This window comes from Apteryx mantelli, chromosome 16 (genome assembly GCF_036417845.1).
Source record: "Apteryx mantelli isolate bAptMan1 chromosome 16, bAptMan1.hap1, whole genome shotgun sequence".
In the NCBI taxonomy this organism is placed as follows: domain Eukaryota; kingdom Metazoa; phylum Chordata; class Aves; order Apterygiformes; family Apterygidae; genus Apteryx; species Apteryx mantelli.
In genome coordinates, this window is record NC_089993.1 from 1,889,209 (window position 1) to 1,916,772 (window position 27,564).

The 27,564-nt window shown below is 46.9% G+C and overlaps 1 protein-coding gene across 1 annotated transcript in view; it reads right to left on the minus strand.

Moving 5' to 3' along the window:
* LOC106482405 (ankyrin repeat and fibronectin type-III domain-containing protein 1-like) overlaps positions 1–27,564 on the minus strand; it is a 269,112-nt gene that overhangs the window by 218,209 nt on the left and 23,339 nt on the right. Inside the window, exons 2-3 of the mRNA XM_067306533.1 lie at positions 22,269–22,462; positions 14,337–14,566 (exon numbers count right to left, since the gene is read on the minus strand). Coding sequence (XP_067162634.1) covers positions 14,337–14,566; positions 22,269–22,462 — 424 coding nt within the window. The remainder of the gene's footprint in view (positions 1–14,336; positions 14,567–22,268; positions 22,463–27,564) is intronic.

Genomic DNA, 27,564 nt, shown 5'->3' on the forward strand with positions numbered 1-27,564 from the left:
CTATTAGTCTTCTGCTGTGATTAGACTCTGGCTGGAGATGTCACTGAAACAGCAAGGAGGAAAAACAGCTTTCCACAAGTGATAGGCAAAGACATCTAAATAGTCAATGTCAGGCCAGTGCAGAAAGAGGTAAATCTGCTTTTCTTTCCAGGAGACCTGACTACCCAATTGGGGCAGTCTCCAAGGACACCTTACTCTCTGTCAAAGCCTGAGCTATTTCTGCCTCCGGAAAGACTCGCTTGTAGAGATAGGCTTTTCTTTCTGAAGCCTTCAATCTAGCCTTTAACTAAATAAAATACAAGGGTGATGAAGTGAGATGAACAAAATGCTAACCCCTCAGTCAGACTGCCTCCCCTGTCATCAGGGCGCTCCTCTTGCCAACACATTCCTGGCCACTGCTGAGGCCCCACCACTTCCTCTTCCCTCCTCAAGTTGCTCCTGGTGATGCAAATCCATCGTCTTTGTTTCTATTCTTGGAGTAAAAACAGAACCAAAGTAAATACCAAAACAGCTCTTAGGTTTCAGGGTCCTTTCTTTTTCCATCCTTCCAAACACCAGCAAGGCTGTTGTTGCCGTCAAAGCTAGGTGACATCCGACCCCAGACTTCATCTCATTCCCACCCAAAATGCTCTGCTTAATCTTCAGCCTCCGACATCCCTTTCGAGATTATGACCAGCTCTTTCTTCAAACCTCCACTTCCCTGTGCTCCTTGGGAGGTTTCAGACATCACCGCAGGTCTCTTGGCAAGCAAGAGAGCCCACAGAGAGCCTGCCTAGCACTCCGATGACGGCAGAGAGCTCTCCTTTCCCCCACACCCCTTGCAGCAGGCTGGAGATAGGTCCCCACCAGGCCCGCTGCCCTCTGCTCTTGTCTGTGCCCAAGGAGCTGAACCAGCTCCAGTCTGCACATTAAGAGACCTCGGGCTGGCTGGTGTGGTCACACATGCCTGGGTGGTAGGCACACAGATGAATATGCACGGAGGGGGAAAGGAGACATGCATGGCAACACAAATTAGAAATATCATCTCCCCCATACATGCCAGTTGTAAGAGATGCCTGTGAAGCAGGGTTATAGCCATCCTGCCATATCACACTGGCAGGGGGAAGCTACTCGTGCAGAGGAAAGGCCAGGGCTGAAGAACAGCTCTGCAGCTGCCAAGCTCCCATGGAAGCTGCACGCTGCATATGCACAAGGGACAGGTAAGCCAATCTTCTTCACCAGAAAAAGCTCCATTCAGATATAATTTCAGGTCTGTAACAACATCCCCCACTGCCACTTGCTTCCTAGTTGAGGTTCGACAAAGGTAAGCAGACAGCAAACGCTAAATTAAAAGCTGGAAACCTGAGTTCCTGCTGCACAGAGCACAGGCTGGCTGCAGGGGAGGCAGTGGGATGAGCCCATTCTAGATGAAATCAGGGGACGTGTTGGCATATTCCCCACCTTAATCGCTCATTTTGAAAAGCTGATGGCAGCAAAGGGGCCAAGCCTCTATGCCAGGCACAGCTTCAGGGAAGAGCAGAAATACAACCCAGCACAGACCTGCAGAGCCCAGACAATATTCTTTTATGATTAAAGGCCAAATGTGACCGCTGCCCTCCCAGTCCTTCCTTGCTCTGTTCAGACAAGGTGACTGCCCAGTACTCCGGAGCTCTGACAGTTTTCCCCAGGCTCTCAGTTGTGAGGAGGAGAGCATGAGGATTTGAATGCTGGGTAGAATTCAGACCTTTCCGGTGACAGAAAGGATGGATAAAACAAAGCCCTTTCTCCAGAGATGGGAAGAAGAAAAGTTCAAACAGCCCAAGTTGCTGCTGCTCAGCTTGAAGTACCAGTGTGCAGAAGCACAGTACTGGAGAGACCTCTTGCAGCACACAACTGCTACTACACTCACACCCCACCGCTCAACACCCACCCCACATCCTGAGCACAGAGCATCTCTTGGTGCTGTGCAGCTTCTAAGAGAAAAGGCTAGCTCTACAGCACACTGCTGATTTATTCTGTGCATCCCCAAGCAGGTGGACCTGGTAAGGGTGGCAAGCATCACAGCATCCAGCTCAAGGCATCCAGCACACAAAATGCTACCTATAGATAGCCACTATGGTAATTTGCTCCCAGTTCTGCACCTGAGTCCACTTGCCAGATCCTTGAGTCTATATGAAGCCACAGTGGCATCCAGAAGGGTCCTATTCAGGCACAAGCATCTCTATGCACGCATTTACTCACAGGGAAAGTATGCTAAAGCATTTAAGCCTCTGGCTGTCAAGTACTTTCTCTTTTGACATTCACCAGTAACTAATGACAGGCGTTTTGGGGCTGGTATTTTTCAAAGACCTGCACCATTTGCTCAAGAACATGGGGCACTTTCCTTCCTCAGACCAAGATGACCCAAAAACCTGTAGATCATGAGCTCAGAGTTGTCAAAGAACAGACTGCAGCAAACAGATGTGCTGTCCGATATCTGGGGAAGCCGCAACAAGAGAGCTCAAGAGGAAGAGCAGAGGAGCAGACCTATCAAGGGAACCACAAAGAAAGGTCTGCAAGAAGAGGTGAAGAGGTTCTATGGACACTGGAGAAAACACTGGATGTGATCTAAACCTGACCTGAGCAGTGGCCAGGCTGGGATATGAGGATCTAAAATCACAATCATTCTCGCTGGCAAACCAAGAAATGAGAAGAAAGAAATCAAGATGACAAAAATACTAGACTGTGCACTGTGGGTCTAGTAAGAACAACTTCTGGCAACTGGGACGACTCTGGCTAGAAGCAGAGAAGAAGGACCTGGGGTAGCAGACATGTGGCCAGTGTCACCATTACACACAGCTGTTGAGAAGGCAAGGTCAGTGAAAGGCAAGCAGAGCAGGCATGCTGTGGAAAGACACATTCCTGCCCAACCAGAAACTGTGCCCACCTCTCCCAGGCCCTGGCAGCACAAGTGTTCACATACTCAGAAGAATGAGCCATCCAAAAACGTTTGCTTTTTCACATGGCAGTGACAATTCTGAATGCTCTGTTCTGCTCATTCTTCTCCAGGAGTTTTTCTGGGGAATAGAAAAATCAATGGGCTGAAAGCGAAGAACCTGTAAGCAACGATGTCTGAGCCCTGGCCATTCAACCTGGTGCAGTTTGAGTGCTTATTAGCCCGACCGCCTCTTCCAGCCCGCAGACTCCTTCCAGCTCTCCAGCCAGTGCGGTTTAGTGTCTGAATTGGGATTTCAGTGGATGCAACAGGTTGTGAACAGCCCAACAGCACATGTTTACTCCTGCCACTCTTGCCAGGGAGGGCCAGAAGGCAGGACTGGTTGGACACCTGATGGCTGTAACTGAAGTCATCCCCTGCTTACCTGTCATCACTGAGAGTCGGATCTGGCCTGCAGCACTGACCAGAAAATCCATTAAAATTTCATGTTGTGAGCCACCAACTCTGCCTCAGAAGAAATATTCTAACCCATGAAACAACATTTTAAAGCATTTTAAAATAAGCATTTTCTTCTTTCACACAAAATTTAAATACCACAGGACGCAGCATACATTTTTAGAGTCTAGCTCTGAGAAATGGAGTAAAATTGGAAGTTGGCAAAGGACCTCAACTTTCTTCCTATCCAGTCCCAATACTTTTGCCATTTCAGTTTGTGCATTTTGATGCTCCTTTCCCAGAAGCAAAATGCTAAAGCATCAGAGGCTGGAAATTAAGTTCTTTTTCATGTACCACGTTGTCATATGTTCCCTCCACCACTTTTGATGTGGCCCCAAGCCTGACTGGCTTACCCTCTCTCAGCGTCTGTGTTTTATTCACAGGTACCACCATGTGGGCTGCACACAACTGATTCCAGACAGCTCCTTAGCAATGCAAAACCAGCAGAGGGAGCAAACACTGTGGGTTTGCAGGGAAATTTAGGTGGTTTTTAATTATGGTTATTATATTTTGAATCTAGAGGATATTTCCCAGTAGTTTGCATAAAGTTCTTTGGACAGGCCCCAGTTAAGACCAAAAGCAATATGCAATATGCATCCTCTCTTATAACAGCCTTGGAAAAATAGCATACAGTTTGCACTAATATCCAACCTGCAAAATGGCAGAATTCAAATCAAAACCAAAGTAAAATCTGTCTCTCAGCAATAAACATCTTTCAGATTCAGATTCACAGGGATCTGTGGCTACTACTTGCTTATTTTAAGGCACCTTCAGAGACTATTCTCTCAAATCACTGAAACACTGCCCATCAGTTGATCTCAGATTGCTTGCAATAAACAGGAGAGAAGTCCTGCAGATGATTTACAAGTCCAATGCATTTTTGCCCTGTATTAGGTATTTGATAAATATAAATCAGTGAACAGGTTTAAAAGACAACTGTCAAGTACTTTTTCTTCAAAAAAAAAAAAAAAAAAAAAACACACCTCTTTGCTACATCAGCATTCACCACTCTCATTCCTCAGGAGAAAGGGAACGCACACTCCCTTCTTGCCTGAGGGCTGCTCCCCAAGACCAGAACAGCGCTGCTGGTGAAGGCTAGTATGTGCTACCCAGCTGCACACACGTCACACAACTGGTCATCGTGTGTGCCCCACCGCCTTCAAGATGCTTTTAGCTTTCCAGCTTTGGGAGGAGGAAGACTGCTGTGGGGAGGGAGGATTTGCAAAGGAGGAGACTGAAGAAGCATGCTGTTCTGCTGTATCAGTACATCACGTGTGCTCAGCTAACAGTCATACTCTCCCCCCCTCACTTCTCCTACTTAACTTTTTACTCCTAAGAAGGGCTCAGTTAGTGTTTGCAAGCGTTTGGGAATTACATTTTTTGCCATATGTCAGTGCTGACCCAAAATGATAAAAGATGGAACAGCAATTAAGCTCTCCCAAACTTTGGATGGACTGCTCCTTTGCAAGGCAATTAAACTTCCTGCGCCGTGGTGCGTTGCGTGGTTACTCCCTGCTTTCACACGGGATCTTCTCCACTACTGCCAACATCGCTCTTAGAGCTTGTAAAATGTCAGCGTGCTGGATCACCTTAAACTTTCCACATTAACATGCTGGTTTTCAGAGCCAGCTTTGGACACAAGCACACACTGACTGTGGGCACAGGCTTCTTCAGCCATCTCCACAGGCCAGCACGGGCATAACCAGGTCAGCTGAGAACGCCAGAAACATGTGTCTCTAGCTTAAACATGACAGAGGCAGCTCCCGGACTTTGCCCTGTTCACGTAACCTCTGTAATGGGAGGAAAATTTATGACTGCGCTAGTATTTTCTGAAAGGAAAATAAATTCTGCCTGTCGTCTGCTCTCCCCTTGCTGTGAAATATCACAGCGGTTCAAAGCACTAGGCTGACCAGTGCAACCCCTTGCTCTCCTACGGAGTTATAAATTGTCCCAGTGTGCCCGGTATTTATCTTTGCCATTCACACCTGCATACATTACACGGGCTGTCATTCATGGTTTGATCTGGAGACGGATGGATATTTCTGAGCCTGCAACAGCCACCTTGGTAATTTTCTCCTGGCTGCTCTTCCAGCCAGTCTGCCTCTTCTCCCTCTCTTTTCATCTCCTTGTCACTCCCCATCTCGCCGTTTATCTCCCTGTCACTACAACACAGGTCCTTTTTTTCCCAGTGTCACTTGCTATCACACAACCCATGCCCAATTCACCAGCCTTTCTCCCACCCTGAAAGGTTGTCAATCTCTGCCCATCTCTCTTGCAAAGGCAGGCAGGCAATTTAACACACATGCACAACTGTGCTGCTGCTTTGAGGGGCAGACAAACAGGACGCAGCTCGGTCCCAGTCTCTCATTGCAAATATGCACCCACACAACACATCTGGCAGCAGCAGTGCACTTAAAAATTCAGCTGTGAACTTACAGTCCCAGGAAGGAACAAGGGAAAATCACAATCCCCAGGACAAGAGGTGGATTCAGGAGCTACGTACAGCTTCACAGAGGCAAAATTTTAGAGAAAGCAATTCTCTGAAAGCAGGAGGCCAAATCCATCGTGCTTGTAGTCATCATAGCGATGAGCCTGCAAGCCACGAGAAACCAGCTGTGCATCACAGAAAAATGCCAGCTCCAGGGGCCTCCCCGACACCCAACAGTGGCGCTGGGCATCACGGCCCAGCTCCATCCCAACAGGTTGTCAGCATTTCTGGCAGTCTGGCCAGAAATTGATATTTGGATTGATTTTCTTTTTTCTACTCTTGCAGACAAATTCCCCACTGAGCGCAACAACCAAAGAAGAATTTGGAAGTTAAGTGTAAAGTACCAGCTGAACCTGGTTCAGGAATCAGAAGCATTAGTCTGATATTCATAAACCATATAGATGTGGCTCCAGTAAAAATAGGAGTTCCAGTGACCTGCGTTTTGGACATTTAAAACAGACAAAATACAACTTCATATATCTTCCCGAAAATTACCTCCAGATTCCCCCTATGAACAGATAACCAGCACAGCATGTTGGCTGTTAACATTAAGCAATGCTCCCCCTCCCAAATGTTAGAATCACATTTGCATGAGCAATAGATCAAAAACTCTTCAATCTAGCAAGGTGCCTCTCATGCCTATTGCCATAGTATCCGAGAGCAGATGCAAATGAAACAGGGGAAAGTGCTTTATTTTTCTCTACTTCAGAGATGTTTAGAATACAGCACAACATCCTGACATGCCAAGATCCATCTTTTCATGCGTTAAATACAGTGCAGAAAAAGGAGGTTTGGGGTGAACACTGAGTTAGACTGCGTTTGTCTGTCTCTTCTCTACACAGCCATTTTCCTGGAATGCCATAGCAATACCTTTGAGACATCTAACCCTTTCCCAGATTTGGATGAAACTGTCCGACACAAACTCAAAAGCCCTGGGGAAGGGTGGAGCTGGGAGGGACTATACAGAATAAACCTCCATTCATCAGGAAAGCAAGCTAAAAATGTTATTACACAAAGGACAGTGCTTCTGCTCAGAAACTCCAGGCCTGAAGCAGCCTGTGCTCTGCCCACAGGCCAGACAGGAACAGGCCTACCAAAGCTGGCGTGCAGAGAGTCAGCGAGTGCTACAGAGAAGGCGGGGAAAAAGATAATTATTTGCCCATCTCACGTCTGTTGCAAGCAAGCTCTCGGAGGCATTTGCATTCATAAGCATCAGAGCACCAAAATTTGATATCAAATGCCCAAGGCGCCTAATAAATTCCTAGATTGTGTTGAGGAATTTTCCCCTCTCCTAGCGGCAGAGACACAGCAGAGTGTGAAACAGCCCGGAATGGAACTATGCCTTGTTTGGGGAGGGTAGTGCTAACCAGGACAGGCACAACCCTATGGTCTAATTCAGTTTTCAGAGAGAAATGACCACTGTTGCTCAGAGATACAGCTGTCTCACCTGCACTTTGTGGTTTAGAGAACTGCAGTCCCCCAAATGGGAAACAGATGCCAAGAGGTGCCTTGCGCCAGCCTGCAGCGCCCGGGGAGCCGCTCTGCACCGAGGGCTCGGTGGAGAGGGCAACGGGAGGGGATCTGACCCGAGCGGCGGTGCCAGGGCCCAGCCTTGCTTCGACCCTGTAGCGGCGCAGGGCTGATGCCGAAGGGGAGCTCGCTGCAGCTCCCAGCTCCCCTCAAAACCCAGCAAGGGCGGCTTTCAACTGAGGGACGCTGCAAGGAAGTCTCCCAGCGACCTTTGGCTGGCAAAGAAAAAACCTTAGTTGACCCTGACTCTTCCCCGGAGAGGCCCTCCCACCTCCCCCACCTGACAAGTCCCTCTGCCCCCCTCCAAGCAAAGCAGCAGCATTGCCCTACGGCAAACAGCACAAAGGATCATTTCTGCCAGCTCTGAACGGGCACAGCATCTCAGCGCCGCTTCACACTCTGCACTGCAACAGCAGCGCGCTCGCCCTATGGCCTCAAGCCCAAACCGCCTCTGTAGGCGCATCTGACCTAGCTCATCTGATTTACGCTGCTTGCCACAGAGCTACTGCTTCCTTTTTGGCTTTGGGAGCGCGAGATGTATTGCACTGCCCATGTAAACCACCATGAATTCTCTCTTCACCAGCCCAGCTTTGAGCGATTCCCGTAAAGCTGCCCTCTCTAATTTGTATGCACAGGTGAGGTTTCCCTTTGCTTGGCAACATGAAGAATAGACCCTGTAGCACGCTCTCCCTTTCCTAAGGCTTCAGAGCTTTTATTACAGACACTACAAAACATTTACTAGGACACTACAAGCTACTGTTCCAATTCAGACTGCACTTGTCAAATAAACGAGCAGAGTACATTTTGTCAAGCTCTGTTCTTGTTTGTTTATTAGCATTACTGTGTTGGTTCACTCCCGTACTAATTTGCAAAGCTGAGTGATTCACAAACAGTCTCTCCCACTCAGTGCCTGCTATCAGGAACTGTTCCGCTGCCTGTGGCACTCAAGTGAATAAGCTGATATCCGGCTCCAGTGTCACGTTATTAGGTTCTTTTTTTTCTTTTTTAAATAGTCATCAACAAACAACAGTCAGCAAGTGAGCAATTTGCCAAGGTATGGTTTGGCACAATTAGATGATACACAGTGTACATCTTTCATCTACCTTTGCTTACCTCAAGACACACACTACAATTGAGCTTTGCAAAATTGAGGACAGCATGTGCGTAGTTCCAGCACAATGACATCCATCACCTTACTCAGTCTCTTCATTAACACAGTTGACCTGCCTGTTGCATGACTCCAGCCTTAAAATTTTCCCTTTTATTTTTTTATTTTTTATTTTTTAATGTTACACACAAGTAGAGGGCACAAACAAGTATCAACTGGCTGTTTGCTAACATCTTCTGGAAACAAGTATAAAAAAAGAGAACATTTTTATAGCTGTATAGGAACAAAACCAAAATACAACTTGCCCGGTTGGTTTATTTTACCACTGGTGTAATTTCACTGCAGACAGTGGAATTAGAGCCGGGCTGAGTTTAACTTCACCTTCACCAAACAGCATCACATCAGAGTCTGCATCACCCCATCCTATACATGCCAGGAGAGTGATATACTCTAACCTACAGGCTTGCTAACTATCAGCATGCTGTAGTAGGAATAATATCAAACTATCAGGGTCACACAGAAGCTGCAGGGATGGCTCCTACTAAGCAGGCTGCCGGTTTGCTCTGCGTTCTGCCCAACTCGACTGGCACTTACAACCCAAACCAGGATACTGTCACATCATGCGGATCTGTGCTGCTCTGGGGCAAGAACGCTTCTATGAAGACCATCTACCCATTATCCTTGCAAGGTCCATCAGTAACAGAAGGGGTTTCTGGACTGATCATCAGTCCACAGGAATGGGAAAACCTGGATGGGTATGTGTGCAGGTACCTGCTTCCTTCTAGAGCTCAGTCACTGTTAGTAGCTTTAGTGAGTCCTAGATTTGATCAGCCTTCTGTCATAAAGCAAGCTTCCCTCTTCACAGCTTCCTACTCCCAGGTCTTACCATTCTGGTTATCCACTTTCTCCTACCTTGCCAGTTTAAGGGAAAGATTATCTTTGCTCAACTCATCTGTAGAGCTCCCAGGACAAAGAGGGCTCTAAATCTTAGCCGGAGTGCACAGAGGCATTTCATAACAGAATGATTGTCTGGAAAAAATATCATACAAAAATAATAATGATTAAAAAAAAACAACAACACACAACAGTGCCTAAGAAGACAGTGAGGTAAGTAACACATCCTTGAGTTGCATCTATTTGAAATATGCAGAAGTGTCAGATCACTTTTGGCAGCATCTAGGAAATGCAGAGCTGGACCAGCCAGTGTCAGGACAGAGACCTGCTGCAAATCAAGCAAACCAGACCTCAGCCAGCATGCCAGGGCACCTTGGACTGCCTGCTCCTTCTCCTCAGGGAGCAAAGGCATCTGTGCTCTTGACTTAATATTTTTTCTTGTAACATCAAAATGGTCAGTGGGCAATGCCAGAATAACTGCCCTAGTCACAGAGTACTTTAGATCCCAAGGGGAAAAGAGGAAAAAAAAGAGTGCACTGAATTTACGCAGAGTCCTGCTTTAATCTGCATTGATTGTTTGTTCCAGTCAGCCATCATACAGAGCAACACAGACTTGGGCTATCTCCTTAATATTCCATAAGGTTAACACTGAGTTTAATAAATTTAATCCTGAGTTTAATACTCAGGGCTACTGTGAAGACAGAGAGGAGTTTCACCTTGGCCTGTAACTCAAAAGCGGGCTCAGTCCCGTTCTCCTCCCACTCTCAGTAGAGACCAGGCAAGGCAAACTGCTGAAGCTCTCATCCCTCCTTCTCCTTGCCTGCCATATGTCTGGAGGGAGAGCAGAGCAAGCTGGGCAGAAAACGAAAAACAATCCCTCATCCATCAGTGGATAAACTGATACAATGCGCACAACATCTCAGAGCATAGCTCCAGCCCTGGCCACAGCGGTCCTCCTCCATCACAGGACCGATGCATTTGATATGCTCTGGGCAAGGCAGGGCTTACGGCTCCCCCACCTGAATGGGATTCTTTTCTTAATTCTTTCTTAAACTGACTCATTTAATTCTTTCTTAAACTGACTCATTTAATTCTTTCTTAAACTGATTCATTTAATTCTTTCTTAAACTGATTCATTTAATTCTTTCTTAAACTGATTCATATCCCTAGAAAAGGAGGGGATCTGAGCAAGTGTGAAAGACAGATGTCAAAAGCAATCAAATACTCCTCTCTTTCTCAAAGGCAGAAACTTCGTCAACATTACAAGCCTTAAAGGAGTTAAAGGGAAAGGCTTATTAGAAAGAAAACTCGTTCTGACAATTATAAAAATTGGAATTCATTTAAAATTCAAATTATGCAGATTCAAATAATCTGTACAAGCAGATCTGTCATTTGCCAGCAGTGGGACTGCACACACATGCCACCAGCTATGCAGCTGGGGGAAATCCATCCTTCAACTGAGCCTTCACCCTAGCTGTCTGAAGAAGGCATCTGTGCTCACCTCCTGCAGACACGGAGGAAGAGTGGTACCTCTTGGGGAAAGAGGCCTCTGACCAGGATTTGCAGGTGCTCCCTCCATACTGACAGAGAAGCGAAAAGATTACTCGGCAACACAGCATGCCAGCACAATGCATCCCCAGGGACACAAGGATGCTGGCTCTCAAACATTTTCACATGGACTACAATAAATTGCCATTTTACATCATGTGGATACCCAAGACAGACATGAAGTCTTCATTAAGCATGAAGTCAGGCTAAACGGTTGCAATCGCCAAGAAATTAGCAGACTGCAGGTACGTCAAGGATGCTATAACATACAAGGCTCTGCAAACAAAGAAGCCAAGCCAAATCCTTTGCTTCAAAATAGATGCAACATAGCTGCATGGCACAGGATACATCCCTGAAATAGCTCTGCCCCAATCTCCACCCTGCCACATCATGGTCCCTCAAAAACCCTGAATCAGAATCCTCTCCCATAACTCTCAGCACTTCCTGAAATAGAAATATGAGCAACTGCATCACAAGGCAAAGGCATCTCAGACTGTCAGCATGGAAAGAGCAAAGCTAGAAATTTAATGTTATGAGCTGGCTAAGTGCAACAGCCCAGAAAAATGAATCAAGCTTTAAATATGGACTTTCCTAAAAGGTCTCAGATGAGCCACTGCAGAAAAGACAAATCATATTCTCTTCTCTTGTAAATGTTCTGCTACGCATGGGGAGAACAGCTCTCACCTAGGATGAATTTCTCCACCAGCTATGATCAGAGAGCCAAGACTGGGGTAGATCAGGCATCACACAACAGGCCAGAACAGAGCACGAACACAGGTGAAACCGCAAAACAACCAGCACAAAGATGGAAGTAATTATTGCCCTCAGGAGGACCTGGAGTCTGGTACCAGCCTGCCTGTTCTTGGAAATAAGTGCCACAAAGTCCAACTTCCCCAAGTTGTCAGGACCTTTACTTTGAATTTGAAAAATGGGGTCTCTAGCTGTATGGGGAATACTAGTCCCATACCAGCCCAAATCTCAGCTAATGAGCTGCCAGCTCAACTTCCTGCAACCTCACTGCCTCTGGGTTTCCTTCAAAGGTCTCTGTTCAAGCCCTTTCCGGGTTGGATGAGTCTGCTTATCTCAATAGGTCTGACAAGATCACAACCCCTGGCTAAGCAGTTTCATCCCAGCCTACAGTGACATCATTTTTAGCTTTTAAAACAAACCAGAAATGAAACAACAAGAAAAACATACCACAAAAATCCAGTCCTGTTCCTTGATGGACAAAATTAATCAGCTCTGTGGATGCATGTTCAAGTGCTAAAGATCTGCGCCCAGTCTCTGAAACCACTGGCAAAAGTTCTAGAGAAGTCAAAGGCCAAAACAAACCAAGCCCCAGGCAGCATGGAGAGTGGCAGGACTGGAGCTGAGAGGGCAGGCAGTGGGCTGGCACCACTGAGGATGGGGAAGGGAGTCCACCTCTCCTTCAGGCACCTAAGCAGGAAGATGTTCTCCCAAGCAGTTCCCTTATACAAAAGGAAACAAAGCCATGACCAAGCAATCTGGGGTCCCCTTGAGGAAGAAGGGAAGGCAGTTAATTAAATAATGAGTTCCAGAAGGTATCATGAGACAAATGAAGAAGAAATGCCAGAGCACACAGGCTCATCTGACCTGGTGATCTGCCTCTGCCACTAGCCGCCGACTGCTTCATTACAGTCTTTACGCTACTCTCAGTGAGAGGAAACAGATGGTCCCAAGCCCTGGTGACTGTCACATCTCATCAGAAACACAGAAGCCACCCTGCTGCGAAGCAATTCAATGTTTTCTTAGCCAAGAGCTCTGTAGCACTACCCCCTTGTCCCACCCAGGTGTGTAAACCCAAAAAAGCATGGCCCCAGGGCACAGAACAAGCAGAACGAGCAGGGTGCAGATTGGCCTCTCACCTTAAAACCATTAAGAGAATTGGTTTAATGCCCCAGCTCTGAGGTTGGGCCAGGAGTTCAACTGTTTTCACACTTTTTGCTCACATCATCAACACAGTAGGGAGGCTGTGGGTAACAGATCCCACCAGAGATACTCAAAGACATTTCCAAATGAGGAATGGTTCCCAATACCCACCTCTGAGCAAACTCCTTTCCCTCCCACACTCCTATGCACCATCAGGGAGGTCCACCGATCTAGACTGAAAGACAGATAAAGCAGGTTCCCATTCCTTACCGCACAGCAGGACTGCTTCATTTTAAATACATCCGACTCCTTTTAGTCCTTCATAAGATACTGCATCCTGTTTCTGCTCATCTCCATCATAACAGCTTTCACCTGCTTCCCAAGTCTAAAGCAGCAAGCCCCACAGACATGGTTCACAGAGCACAGCTCACAGCGCTGGGATCCTAACCAGCTTCTGAAAAAATCATCACCGCAGATGTCCACTGTTATTGTAGACAAACAAGCACCAACACAAAAGACATGCCCGTCCAAAACTTACTGATGGCCTCAGTTAGCTGCCCTCTGCGGCACTCAGCCTTAGGTTGCGCAGATGGGCGCCCCCCTGCCCCACTCAGCTCCCATTGTATCAGTGCCCTCACCCATTTCGAACCAACGTCAAGTGCTTTTCAAAACAGGGACACCTGAGACCCTCATTACAACCCCGTGGCCAGTAATGAGGCAGGGAGAAGGCCATATGAATCACCTGTATCAGGTGTCTCTCAGAAAGAAAAAGCCACAAAGCCCATTAAACTTTGAACAGATCACTTCCTCTAACCTGCTGCGGAGCCGCCCCCCCCTTTCCCTGGTGGATTGATCCTGCAGCCTTGCTACCGGATCTGTTCCAAAGAGCCAGAAAAGCCCAAACTGCTTCAGTGTTTCAATCCTGGCTTGCCACAGAGACTGTTGCTCCAGTCTTGGCTCCTCAATACGTCCGTTCATTTCAGGTAGATCCTTGAGGAGGCCAAATTGCTAGTGTGGATAAGGCAGAGGACAAGAGTGCAAACTCATTTCTACTTTTGACCTCATTTCATATTTTGAACTGCAGTCTCCAGAAGTACAGAGAAAATATATTCATGCCATGCATTACCTGACTGAGTGAGAGCCACCTCTGAGCCAGCAAAAGCCCTGCAGGAGCGTTTTAACAATAGGGAACGGGTAGGAGTTGTAAAATCTGCCAAACAAGACAAATAGTTTGCCCACATCGTGCCAGAAAACCTCAAGATGACGCAACCATCTGTTTCACCAGGCTAGAGAGACCTCTTTTTCTTCTTCTCTTTTTTTTTTTTTGGTAATGCTTTAAATAAAAATAACTCTTCAACATGTTAGTGTTTTTGAGAAGATGTGAGTGTGTGCGAATACAAGCATGTTGAATTGAAGCAGGTGATGGATGGCTGAAGGAGGTACAGAAATAATGCCGAGAAGGTACTCACAAACTGCCTCCGGAGCTTGGTTTTGACTCGCTCAGCCTTCGTCTCGGCCGGGTGGATAGAGTAGCTGAGAGATCCAAGGTGGTTGTCTACCGACAGGCTTTTCCTCATGTAGAAAGAGCGCGTGCGGAAGTAGCTGAAAGGGGCCTCGTCCACCGCCGTGCGGAGCTGCAGCTGGAGATCGGGGTTCCCAGGGGGCTCCATGCAGTCGTCCTCCAGCCGCCAGGCCTCTCCTGGGGGGCAGAGAGAGAAACCGCCACCATCAGAGCAGCAGCACGAGGCTGCCGCCTTCTGCAGGTGGCCACCGCTCCCAGGGTTCACCTGGGTTACTTCCACCTTCAGCCTGCAGACGCAAGGGGCAGCAGGAACGGGTACCGGCGAAGGTACCCACCTCTGTCCCAGCCAGTACTGGCACCTTTTGCACGGCACCTCTAGCTGCAGGGAAATAAGAGGTTGGATGGCTGTAAAGTTCGTTCACCAGAAGGGATTCAGAAGACACATCTCTGCCATAAGCCTCCACATCTTGGCCACATCTACTAAGCTTTAGCCTGCCCCAGGTAACAGCCCCCATTTCTCTTGTTTTTGTCCATTTTATTTACCTACTGCTTAACCTGTTAAGGCTCAGTGAGCTCTGCAGACTGAGCTAAATCCCACCAACTCGAGGAGGTTATTCACAGGACAAAGTACTTGAGGGATTGCAGCCGAAAGCCTCAAAGCCTTTGTGGCAGGATCTGGCCTTCTGCGGCTTAGCACAACAAGACTTGATGAGAGTCAGGGCCTCCACGCTCTACTGCAGTATAAATACTGTTACTTATAATAAACAGAAGATAAAAATCCTAATGTCTGGTAACTTCCAAATGATTTAATTCTAATAGGGTTATCCTATTAAAACGATCCCTGATAAAGAAATCAAAAACTTCAGTTATTTTTCACTACCCCAAATCCAATAATACGTTCCATGTTATCTGCTGCTGTTTAAAAAAAATGTTGATAACAGGAAAAAAATACCTGCAATCAGAACCGTGTACAGTTCTTGCCATTAATGCTACATGCTCATATCAAATTTCTCTCCTGCAGGTATTCACATGCTTTGTAATTGGTAACTATAATAATTCACTTTGTGAATAGGGAAACTGAGGCATTGCAAATGTGATAAATCACAAAAGGATTTACTGTCATCTCCTCCAAAAAAAACCCCACTTTTCCTTTATGCCACGGCCAAGAGCAAATCAACAGCAAAACTGAGAACAGAAACCAGATATCTGGACTCCTCAAGTTCTGCACAGCATAGTGTCAACAGCACAATCTGGCGTGCTATAGCAAACCCAGAGCACCCGGAGACAAAAATTTGCTGACACTGAGCTCTGCCTCCTGGGAACTCAGTTCAGGGATACAGTGGGAGAAAGCAGCTATTGGAAAGGGCCATCAATAACACACAGAGCTGGCAGTTCTGATATGGAATTGACTGTATTTCACTGCAACAAAAGGGAAAATAACAGAACATGACAGTAAATGTCTCCATAATGTCACTACTCTGCTATTTTCCAAGCAGCTTGGATACCACATGCTTTTCGTTGCCAATTTTGTCTTTACATCTGGCAAACAGCGGGTTTTCTCTGCTTCCCACCACCTCTGTCCACCCCCCCCATCCAAACCTAAAAATCACTTACTTCTTGATAGCCATAAGAAGAAAAAAAAAAAAAACAACCCACAAACAACACTTCTTGCTCAGTTCTTGGAAAAATGATCAATTATTAGCCACTGACATGCAACAGAGCACCTCACAGAATTGTTTTCAGAAACTCTCCTCCTCCTGCAGTTTATTCCCAAAGCAAGACCATTTGTATTTGGTTTCTGAAGAATCCAGCATCTCTGAGCAGGAGTGGTCACCACCCTGCTAAGCCAGGGATGAGGAGGAAAATGCTTCCAAAGTTTAAAGCAGATAAAGGCCCTATGGTAAAAACCTGCCATAAAGCAGCCAGTGAACTCTGGTTTACTCGAACAGTCTGTGGGTTTTGTATTGAATCCAGCAGCGTTAGAGAAAGGCTAGACTACAGTCTATGGCAGCCTCAAAGCAGCAACCAATTATTCTGCCTTTTGTATTTTAACAGACAAGTCTGTTCCCTACGCTCCCAGAGCTCTTTAATGGGCAAAGACAGTTTACTGCGTACAAAGTCCTGTCAATGAATCCGAATGCAGTGAACCTAACCCAACTTTAGGATGGAACCGAGAGGATAAGAGGAAAAAGAGAAAGAGATTTTAAAGATGCTAATAGAGACAACCTGAAAGTGGAACACTACAAAGGATCTGAGGGTTTGCCTTCCCCCCCCCCCCCCCCACCCCTGCTTTAAGTTCAATAAGCTGCTGCTGCTCCTCTCCAAATGTCAACTCATACAACACAGGAACTGCTGTGTGAAAGCTGTGATTATTCAACGCATAAACACGTCAATCCAAGCCCAGATTCAGACTGCCACTGTATGATAACATTGTTCTGGGAAAGTAGCAGGAAATGCTGTGACAAAATCACCAAGCCGAGGAGGAGAAGAACCTAACTCATCGTTTTTCTTACAGCAGGACCTATGGGTTTTACCTCTCCACCCAAATCGCATACTGAAACAGGAATTGCCATATCCTCTCCTCATTTGTGAGGGCTCAGCCCTCACCTGCACCATCTTCCGTCCCCAAGGCTGTCCCCTCTCCCCTCACAGCCCCATATTGTACCCAGGCACTGTCACCACTCTTTTGCTACACTGGATTAGGGAGGGCCAAGCTCACACACTAAATTCAGCCCAGCTGTTAGGGATGCAAGGAAAAGGAGACAAAAGCCACTAGACCTTCTCCTTTGCGTGGGACACCTGTCCCAAGGAGGAAAGGGAGGGGTTCAAGCCACGCAGACACACAGGGTCTCACTGATTTCAGTTTCACGTGGATTTTGCTAACTTGGTCTCTTTGCACTCCAAGGGGCTATGTGTAGCTACAGTCCTCCAGGAATGGGATCGTGGCTCAGAGGCAGAATTCCTCACTAGCCTGCCCATGAAGTGACCCACACCAAATCTCTTTTCCCTCAGTGACAATCCTCAACTCAGGTGGAAGGGCTGGGATTACTCCTCCCCTAAGCATGGGGAGCAATCACAGATGGAGCCAGATGCCAAAGCAGGACCTTATCTTCCCCCAGAAACCTTTCTACCTGCTGAAGGAGCTTGTTTCTGATTTCTGCCGAACACAAGGGAAACAAGGATGAAGCCTAGAGCCTAGAGAGGTCAAGGGGAAAGATTAAGAACAGAAATCACTGGAAGAAGAAATGTCGGGGACTGAAACAAACCTATGGGCTACAGGCTAGCTGTTCCTATGTTTTTCTACCTTAAAACTTCTCACCTCTCCGCTACTCAGAGCTATGCCTGGCAAAATCAGCACCTCCAAAAGATTAAGGGGGGCTGACAAAAACAATTGCTGCAAAATCTTTCTTCTTTCTATTTAAAACACTGGGAAGACAAGAGAACGTGTATCAAAGGATGGACCAAGCATCAAGGTCACAGCTGACTGCCTCTCAGGTACTTCCTCTCTTAGCACAGTCAGTCTGATCACTCAGCGCATGTGAGCAACACAAGGCTTTCCTGAACATTAATACCAGTGCATGGGCTGGTGTAAAAAGGCCCTTCTGTTCCTCCTTTGGATGCTGGGGCTGGCACATTGCCCAGGTACTGGGTGGAAGTCAGACAGCTCGGAGTCTTCCTAACTCAAACAGCATGTCACTAGAGAGAAGAGTATGGAAAACAGCACCACCATCCAGCTGAAAGCACAAGATGGATATCTTTGCAAGCAAAGCTGTTTCAGAAGGCAGCCATATGCCCATAGGAACTTCAACAGAGATGCAAGATTGACGCTCATCTACAAGTTGGGGAAAGCAACTGAAAGCATTATTCATGTGAGTATTAGAAAAGTTTACTCCAGGGTCCTGGTCTACTCTCAAATCCAGCTACTTTATTTCTGCTTCTTTAATTCCCTCCCTTGGGCAAAATTCCAAATAAGCTCACACCAACCATGCTACCAGTTAGCTTTTTTCCCCCCACACTTTCACAGTGTGGAGCGGAGCCAGTTTCTGAAGAACTCAGCACATTGCATGAGGAAGGCAAGGCAGAGAAGAGGTAGAAGTGCTCCAGCATGGTCTGCTCCTTCCTTGTAAGGGGTCAGACATGCCAAACACATTCAGTGACCTCCCCATGCAGGTTGGCAGGTAACAACTGCAGGCAAGCATAGGCTGAAAGGAAAAGAAAGAGAGAGCAACAACAACAAAAAATATTCTCAGTCTCAGCCCTGAAAATTCACATGGACACAGAATAAGGAAGGACAAGTGAAAGGCAGCTAATTTCTGCATGCTGCCAGCATGTGTGAAACCTCTCAGCAGGCTGCAAAATGTGATACCAAAGGGATAATAGTTTGGACAAGACAGGCACTGCTACTGCCCCTGTTCCCCCATGACCTGTTTGCTCTTATCTCCATCTCGCTACATCTCAGGTCTCATGGCCATGAGGAATTCCAGATTAAACCAAGAGCACTGCTCCAGGCGAGGGTATGAAGGACAGACAGGCGGAGAGCTCAGAGCTTGCCTCAATCCAAGGCACCACCACTTCCCTGGACAGAACCTTACTGCATGAGTATTGCAAGTTATCTGACAGGGATCAACAAAACTGGACCAACAGGACACCCAGACCACCTAGTTACCTGGCTTGTTGAATGAGAAGAAAGGTTATTTCAAGAGGAGAAGAGGATTTTGCAGGCTCACCAGCCACAGGCTCAGCTCCCCTTGCCATTCTTAGGGGCTCCAGTTCCCCTCCAGGTACTTCAGTGCTTGCGCAAGGACCTGCACCAGAGAGACAGTCCCCAAGCAGGAGAGGTCTCCTGCGACCTCCCGTGGAACAGGGCACTTCCCTCCTCCAGCGCTACAAAAGCTGAAACCACGGAACACAGAGCAGAAGACCAGGGAATATATCCTGACAGTCAAAAGAGGGTATCATATGCTATCCAACCAGAAGGAGATAGCTTCTTCTACTTCTCTTTGCAATTCTTCTGTTTCCAGACATCCATACCAGCCAAGGACCATCTTTGATGCCTGTCTCAAAGAAAGTCTTCAGATTAAAGTCCCCTCTCAGCCAATTTAAGCTTACTGAGCTTAAGGGTACGTGCAAAATAAGGCATGCACTTTGAACGGTGCCCATGGGCAGCTGTCACCACTCTTCTTATGGTCCCAAGTAGGATAGCAGGGAGTTATGGCCCTGCTGGTGCTATTCCAGTTGCCTCTGTCCACAACAGTGAATTCTCGCTGAAGATTAACCTCCCACTTCTCCCACAAATGGCTCTGCTCCTGCCGAAGCCTCAGGCAATTGTGGTTGTGTCCTTCCCGATGCAGGTCTGCTATGTGTCCCTTGCCTCTCTTAGCCAGAGATGCCAGCAGTCCCCCCACCTTGAATGGGGAAGAGCAGCACCTTTTCAAAGCAAATTCACAAATTCTTTGGCACAAGGATCTTGTCGCCCTCCTGAAACCCTTTCAGCCCAGCTCTCATTCCTAAATACCTGTGGGAACTCTTCTTTCCTCAGCAACATATTCAGGACTCCTTAATCTCCTGTGCTGTGTGGTGCTTCTCTCTTGCCCATCTGCTCTGAATGTCACATCCCAGTACCAGTGCTGATCCCTGCAGGAACTTACCTCTACCTGCAAGTGCCCTAAACTGGCTGATTTTATCAAGGTGAGTATAACAGATGCTGCATCCCTGCAAATAAGGCCAGATCACTTGCATTTGTCTGGGCCACCATTTGCTGTTCCAGGACTAAATTCATCTGAGCCATGTATTACAGGTAAATACTGTCAAACTATGATCCGGGCTGGGAGAGATTAATACAATAACTCAGGCAAGGCTGAGAAAAGCATTCTTTTTTTCTTTTTTCTTTCCTTCATGATAGCAAGCTGATAGGTTTAGAGAAGGTAATTAGTAGTTCTTAGCTGAGTATCAAGGAGTCAGAAAGAAAAAAAAAACTAGGAGGAGCTGGACAGAAAGCAACTCCTCATTCATTCATCCAAGGCTCTGCCTATGAAGTGAACCTTCCAATCTACAAGGGTCTTCATACTCCTTCTCCTCTTGGCACCTTCCAGCCATTAATAAAACAACATGTTAAGCAATTTTTATATGCCATCCACCCTCTTCTTTGTACCCTCTATGCAGGGAGAGTTGTGCACAATGTATGTTCTAGGGTGGTTGCTCTACAATGTATAAGCCTGTCTGCACTCACATTAGAGGTGGCGTTTGGAGCAGCAGGAGATGAAGTCTGCAATGAATCTGACTCACACTGGGCCTCCACTCCACAGCCTTAGCCCAGCCTCCCCCTCCCTCCATCCATCTCCAGCATGGCTCACTAGAAGTGCTGGCACATGAACCAGGGACCTGCTCTGGGCTCAGGGGTTCTCTGGAGGCTGCTCTCTTGAGCATGAGTCCTGCTAAACATTTTGTTTTTCCCCACAACCAACAGGTAGATTTCTGCTTTTTAATTCTCTGTGTTACCACAGGTCTGTCCTGCCAGTCATGCTGTTTGGGGACTGAGGAGACCCTGATGGCTCACAGAACATCACAAACTGTCTTCAATTCCAAGCAATGGAGTTACCTGCAATTATCTAAAAAGATAATCTCACAAATATCCCAGTCCTAACATCAAGTCTCCTTTGTGTCCACAGGAGTCAGCTACGCATGCTTTCGCACAGGTCTTCCTCCCTACATCCCCACTCTGAGACCTGCTCTTACAATTTGAGGGGCTGAAACAGAAAATATGGGTCCTACACGCACTGGACAGAACTCGGTAGGGTGAAGCAGCACACCAAAGAGCACTGCTGTGAAAAGATCAGCCTCGGTATGCTCAGCAGGACACGCTCAGCGATGTGTATTCCGAGTTTCTCTCCACACACAGCTTTCAGGAGAATTAGCAGTATCAGCAAACGAAATGCAGAATGCAGAGCATTAAAGTTAATCCAGGGTTTGGACAGCTGTTCCACTGGATAGCTTGCAGCAATCTGACAGTGATGGTTTTCGATTTAAAAAAAGAAAAGAAAAAATCAAAGGGTGTTGGTCATAGGGAGCTGTTTTATATGGGTTTTATTTAGCACTGGATTGTCAGCCCTGGCTAGAGGGCCTTATCATTGTTTCAGTAGTAATCATTTTCCCCATCTTTATTGTGGCCCCAGTGTGATTCTGTTGGCACCAAAAGCACTGAAGTACTCTAGTCATCAACTTTTTTGCCAATAAGTTTGTCCAGAACAGCTGGCCCAACCATACTAGTATCTCATCAGGATCAGCACAACAGTAGAAGAACGCAATAAAAATCCCCAGTCTACAGGAAGGCCAATGTACACTACTAGGCTGGGAACATTTGCTACAGCAAACCATGACCACAGCCAGGACCACTGGAAGAGCAGTGCTCTGCCACTGCTCCTGAGGAAGACTAGCAACGAGTACCCTTAAGCCACTTCATGCCATTGAAAAGTGGCTGACACCTTTGCGGAGGCCCAAGAGCCATGGAGGCAGCAATGTGAGGTCAGTGGGCTGTATGTGAGGTGAGGAGATACAGTTCACCTAAAGGCAAAAGGCTCTGACCATCACCTCAATGAGTCAGGTTGCTCTCATGAGTTGAGTCAGCTTTCTGATCAGTGTAATGAAAGATGGGAAGGTTTAAGTAACAGGCTGAAAGAAAGGCTGAGGGAGGGAAAAACAAAACCTCATAAAGAATGGCTTGTTTTGAAGCAAGATAAATCCCATGTTGATTGTGGGGTGTTTTTTGGGTTTTGTTTTGTTATGTTGTGCCTCTGGAGAATTTCTGCAAGCATTTGTTAAGATTTTGAAGGTCCCCAGGTCACAACCACACAAAACTTTGCCCCAATACTGTGACACTCACCAGTAGAAGGCACCGTGCACCCTTTCTGGCAGTCAGACAGCGAGTGTTTCTTGTAAAGCTTCTGCTCCGGCATGTCCTCCCTGTATGCCTTGGGGTCCAGGAGGGGAAGCCTGCTCAGGACTGGGGACTGCGGGATGCTGGGCAGTGTCTGGGACTTTCCCAGGAGTGGCCTCTGCAGCTTTCTGTCCAGTGACCTTGAAGAGAAAAAATACAGGGTACATCCATTTGAGGAGGTGAAATGATTTTCCTGAAAACAGGTAATTTCTCCGCAGGACACTTCTGTGACACACAGTATTGTCACTGGACTGACTGGATACAGCTGTTCCCATCGCTGAACTCCACTCTTGGTTTGCAAAGCTGCTGCTATTTCAGCAGAGCCTTCTCCCTTTGCCAGAGTACTTTAATTAGGATTTTCATCTTGAGCTGCAAAACATAATCAGCATAGACAACACAACACACATTCTAGCACCTCCAGCCTACCTAAATTTAAAATTTGAGGATAATCTGAATTAAACAAATACATGAGCCAGAGGGTTCAAGACTGAAAAGGACATGAATTGCTGTTAATAGAATAAATCCCCACTCTTGAGTCTAGTCCGAGACATCAGAACACTTTTTTTGGCGGAAGCTTAGGAACTAGAGACACACATGGGGAAGGTCTGGGCTAACTGGGTGGACTTACACTGCAGAGAGATGCACTGTAAATGTCTCAAAGGTTTCATACATTGTATAGAAACACGCGTTCAAGGTCTCAGCATGGTCAAAACTCAACCAAGTCTGACCGTGGGGTTCCAAAGCTGCAGGGATGACCAGCACACACACCCACATGCTCACAGTGTGATTTGTTTTCCTTCAAAATCCGTACTAAGTCACATCTCAAGAAGGGCAAAGGAGCAGGCTGTTTCAACTGATCTCCCCTTGCAGCACCCCATTTTCTTACTTCATTCTGCATAATCCCTGAAGGAACAAACATCAGGCTCTGTCCTTGGGGATGACACTCACCCTGGCTACATCATAAAGATTCCACAAATGCGATAGAAAGGGAATTGAAACCCAATGCTGCAGCTCTTTGAATAGAAGCAGTGGGATCACCCTGTTGTCAGGAACACAGGCTGGGAGTTATCTCAGGGCCTTTCGGCCCTGTCCCCCGCTACCACATGTTCTTATGTCACATACTCCACATCTTAAACTGACTGAGCTCCCCCAGCAAAACTGCAAGGGAACCCAAAAGGCCCCTCCTTGCAAAAAGCTGCTTTCATGTCTTTGGATGGTACAAAAACTCCTTCAAATTTCCATCTGAAATTCAATTCATAGCTCATTTATACTCATTTCTTCTTGAGCCAATATTAACCTTTAGCTTAAATAATTATTTTCCCTCTCGAGTGTTTACTCCCATGATTAATTTCCATTATACAGTAGTCATATCCCCTTTTGGCCTTCATTTTTCTAGGCTGATTAAGCCAAACTCTTTCAGACTCTTCTCATAAAATAAACTCTCAGTCCCCATGGTCACTTCCACATCCCTTCCTTGCACTCATTCCAGCTTGGCTTCAGCACCCTCCAAGACCCTAAGCACTGTGCAGGATACAGAGGTGGGCCCAACAGCGCCTTGCAATGACACAATCACTCAAATCCCGGCTGCGATGCCCTGGCAGACTACACGGGCAGCGCTCTGCCACGACATGATCTGCACATGCTGCAAGGTCTCCTCCTTTCTTGGTTCCTTCCCCGCTGAGGATCTCCCAGCTTCTCATGGGAAGTCTCCGCTTATTGGCTCCTAAACCAATGACCCTGCACTTTACTATATTTTATCCTATTTCCACTAAGCCAGTCCTCAGGGTCATACATGGAGAGTCTGTGCTGCAAAAGCTCCTGGCCCTCAGAGGCTTCCTGTCACTACTAACTTTTTTATGATCATTTTTCTTTCTCTCTACAAATGTGACAGCAGCCCTCAATTTGTGTTGGCATCTGATGCAATTTAAGGGCAAGCAGGGACACAAAGGCCAGCGGAGAGCTACAGATCTGTGCAGTGATATCCTGCAGGATATTAAATGACCAGATGCACAACAACAGCCATAAGCCATAAGCAGTGCTTGGTCAGAGGGGCCAGAAAGCTGGGCAACCCATCCCTCCACCTCAGAGGCCTTTTACATAGACCCTAACACACAACTCTATTAGAGATGGGATGGGGAGCCCATTTGGAAGTTTAGGTTTAGAAAGAGGTAGTATTGGTTGGATTCACCCTTAATTCCCAGGAAATGCTGATCTGTTCCCTAGACCGGTCAGCTGGATGTTCTCTATCGAGAGGGGAGCTGGCATCAGCTGCAAGAACAGCATTGCCGGCAGCCACGGACAGGCACAGCCGGAGCTATACGGGGCCCTGGTGTGCCAGCAGCCGGCCTGCTCCCACAGCACTCCCTGCATTTAACTTGCATCAACAGGAAAATGAACTACACGAGAAGATACAAAAACAGAATTAGCATCCTGCGTTGTTTCTATTTTAGTAAAAACTTAAGTACCTATCAGTGTAACACACTTTATCAGCACCGGACAAAAGAGATACAACTTAGCATATTGCTTTGCTGCATAACCAAGTCCTAGGCTCTGTCAGAGTTCAAAACATTCCTTTTTTCTTTCATGCAAATCTCAGTGCTTTTAAATGCACCTGCATATAGTTCTGGGATCAACTGCAGAATAGCATTAGCATTTTAAATGCTAACATTACTTTGTGCCCACAGTGCCACTCACACAAATTGCAGCAGGGTAAAAAGGAAAGAATTCACACCCTAAGAGGAGCAATTTTTAATTTAGGCGGCTGCAGACAATGATTAATATTGGAAAAAGTAAAGAACAAAGACTACATCAGCAACTAGAAACTTGTTTTTAGTTGAAATCTGAAGTTGAATTCCCAAGAAAACTTCAGCTCTGTGTATTTATGATCCTCTCTACAGTTCCATAGGCCTCAACAATAATTGTCAATTAGGACCTGGCATCAGGAAGTCACGCTGCATCTACGTATGCTTCCTAAACAGGCTCCAGAGCTATGCAGTATCAAGGATGCCACATCCCATTAGTACAGATCCCTGATGGGAATGTAAAGTGCAATTAGAGAAGCCATAATCAACGCTGTTACAGCCTATAAACAGCTGCTGTTTGGCATTTTGGTAGAAGGGAGAGCACATAATCAAGGCTTGACAAGGGTGGAAAAATCCTTCTGGCTGCATGCAGAAAGTCAGCCACGAGCCCAGTGACAGCTCTGTCACTCCCAGCCAGCAGCCAAACGGAGAAATGGGAGAAGAGTCCCCAGGGCGAGTTCCCCTGCCACCACTTCAGAGGTCAGCTGTAGGATGGCACATAGAGAAGCAGAAGTAGCTTAGCCCCTTCGAGGAGGAGATTAAAGCCCCCCTCATTTCAGTTCCTAAAGAAAGCATGTGTGCCTAGGTCCAATGAGGAAAACCTGTCCCACGAGCCCAACTTTCCAAAGCCCTTCTGCATAAGAGGGGCAGGGTTAATAAATAAATAAGTGAAATCGTGCATGTCTCATCTCTAGGGTTGCACAAGCACCCTCCGGAAGCTCAGTTTTCAGTCTAGGTCCAAGTGTGGCACAGTGCTCTAGCACACAGAGCAGCCATAGCCTGCCAACATCCTGGACCCGTGTGCAGAGCCGGGGGACACAGAGGTGCTGCTCCCTCAGGTTTTTACCAAAAGCAAACAAGCTAACAAAAAAGCTACACTGACACTCTCCCCCCCCCCGCCCCCCAAGCCCAGTTTGATGCATCTGGTGCTCCCCCATGGTGATGTCCTTACTGGATGATTATTCCAGTGGCTGTGCCACTGTCCCTGCACGGCAAAGGCATTCCTGGGAGCAGGTAAGAGCTGAGAATGACTGAGCAGAGACAACATGAAGGGAGAGAAAGAGAAGAGGCTAATGCAAGCTAAACTAGGAAAAGCCAGATCCTGCACCTCTACCAGAAGCACTGCATTCTCCCCCAAAAGCCTGTCTCCCCCATTTATTTCAGTGCAGAAGCTGCTTTCCAGCCCCTTCTCCAGAGGACTCTTCCCAGCCCGATCAAAGTGCTTATTTTAGTCTAATTTTGAAAGTGAGAAGACAGAGCCTCCCCATTACCCAGGGGAAGGAAGAAGGAATCAGCACATTGGCTACAGCAGAAGTGTAGGAAAACAACAGAGATATGGCAAACAGGAGGGAAAAATAGCCTCGCACCCATTACTCACTCAAACCAAGAGGGACTCCAAGAAATGTCATTGATTTACATGACTTCCTAGTGAACTCTCCAAGTGACGGGACCTCCCCCAAAATCTCCCAGAAAGGCCTAAAGAAAATGAACCTCTGAAGACCCCCAATTCCTGGGAATGGGGAGGGAAGCCCTCCCCATGCCACAGCTCTGAATCTCTGCAGCTCTTGGACAAAAACCAAGTGCACACTGTGCTAATTCAGCTTCTCCCCATCTTCCCAGAGGCAGACTGCTCACAACAACGTGAATGGGAGAGAAAGGTTAAACTAGCGAGCAAGGTTAAATAACCAAGAGATCTGGGCCATGTCCAGCAGCAGAGCTGACAGCATGGGAATGGGGCGAAAGGAACTGTGACTGAGACATCGGCATTAGGGCTGCTCTGGACCTTGCCTGCCTGCTCCAGTCGTTACGGTCTGGTCACAGTGTATTCTCTAAAGGACAATGCGTGTACTGAAGAGCTCATACCCCCAAAAGGCAAATGAAAACAAAAAAAAAAAAAAAAAAATTTTTTTGTAAAGTCCTTCTTCAGGACAGCACAGCATTTCACAGCTAATTTTCAGCAGACGTCTACAGCCCACTCCTCTAGATGCCATCAGTAAGCGTTCACTAAAACTGCCATGAAATGGAAGCTTGTAAAGTTGAAGATTTGGGGTAGAATAACTAATTGTGGCTCTGAGGTTAGCACCAGCCTGCAACTCAATAAGGATAGCAGGGAGAGAGGCCAGGAGAGCTTTGTTATTGAAAATGGGCACTACTCTCAGACATTCTGAGCTTGTGTCTATTCAGAAGTCTAACTACAACACACTGCTCAGCCTGATTCTCTAAGAAAGTGTAACTTAGAAACCTGACCTTAAAAACTCTGCAAAGGTTTCAACTGGATCCAGGAAGACTAGAGATGCTACAACTCAGGATGAGCAATTCCCTACCACAAGTCTCTTTTGGAATGAGGCAAGGGCAGATACATCTCTGATTAGGTAAAGAGCCAGAAGCAATAGCTGCAAAAGAACAAACAGTAACATCCATTTCCCAAAAACAATTTGGGG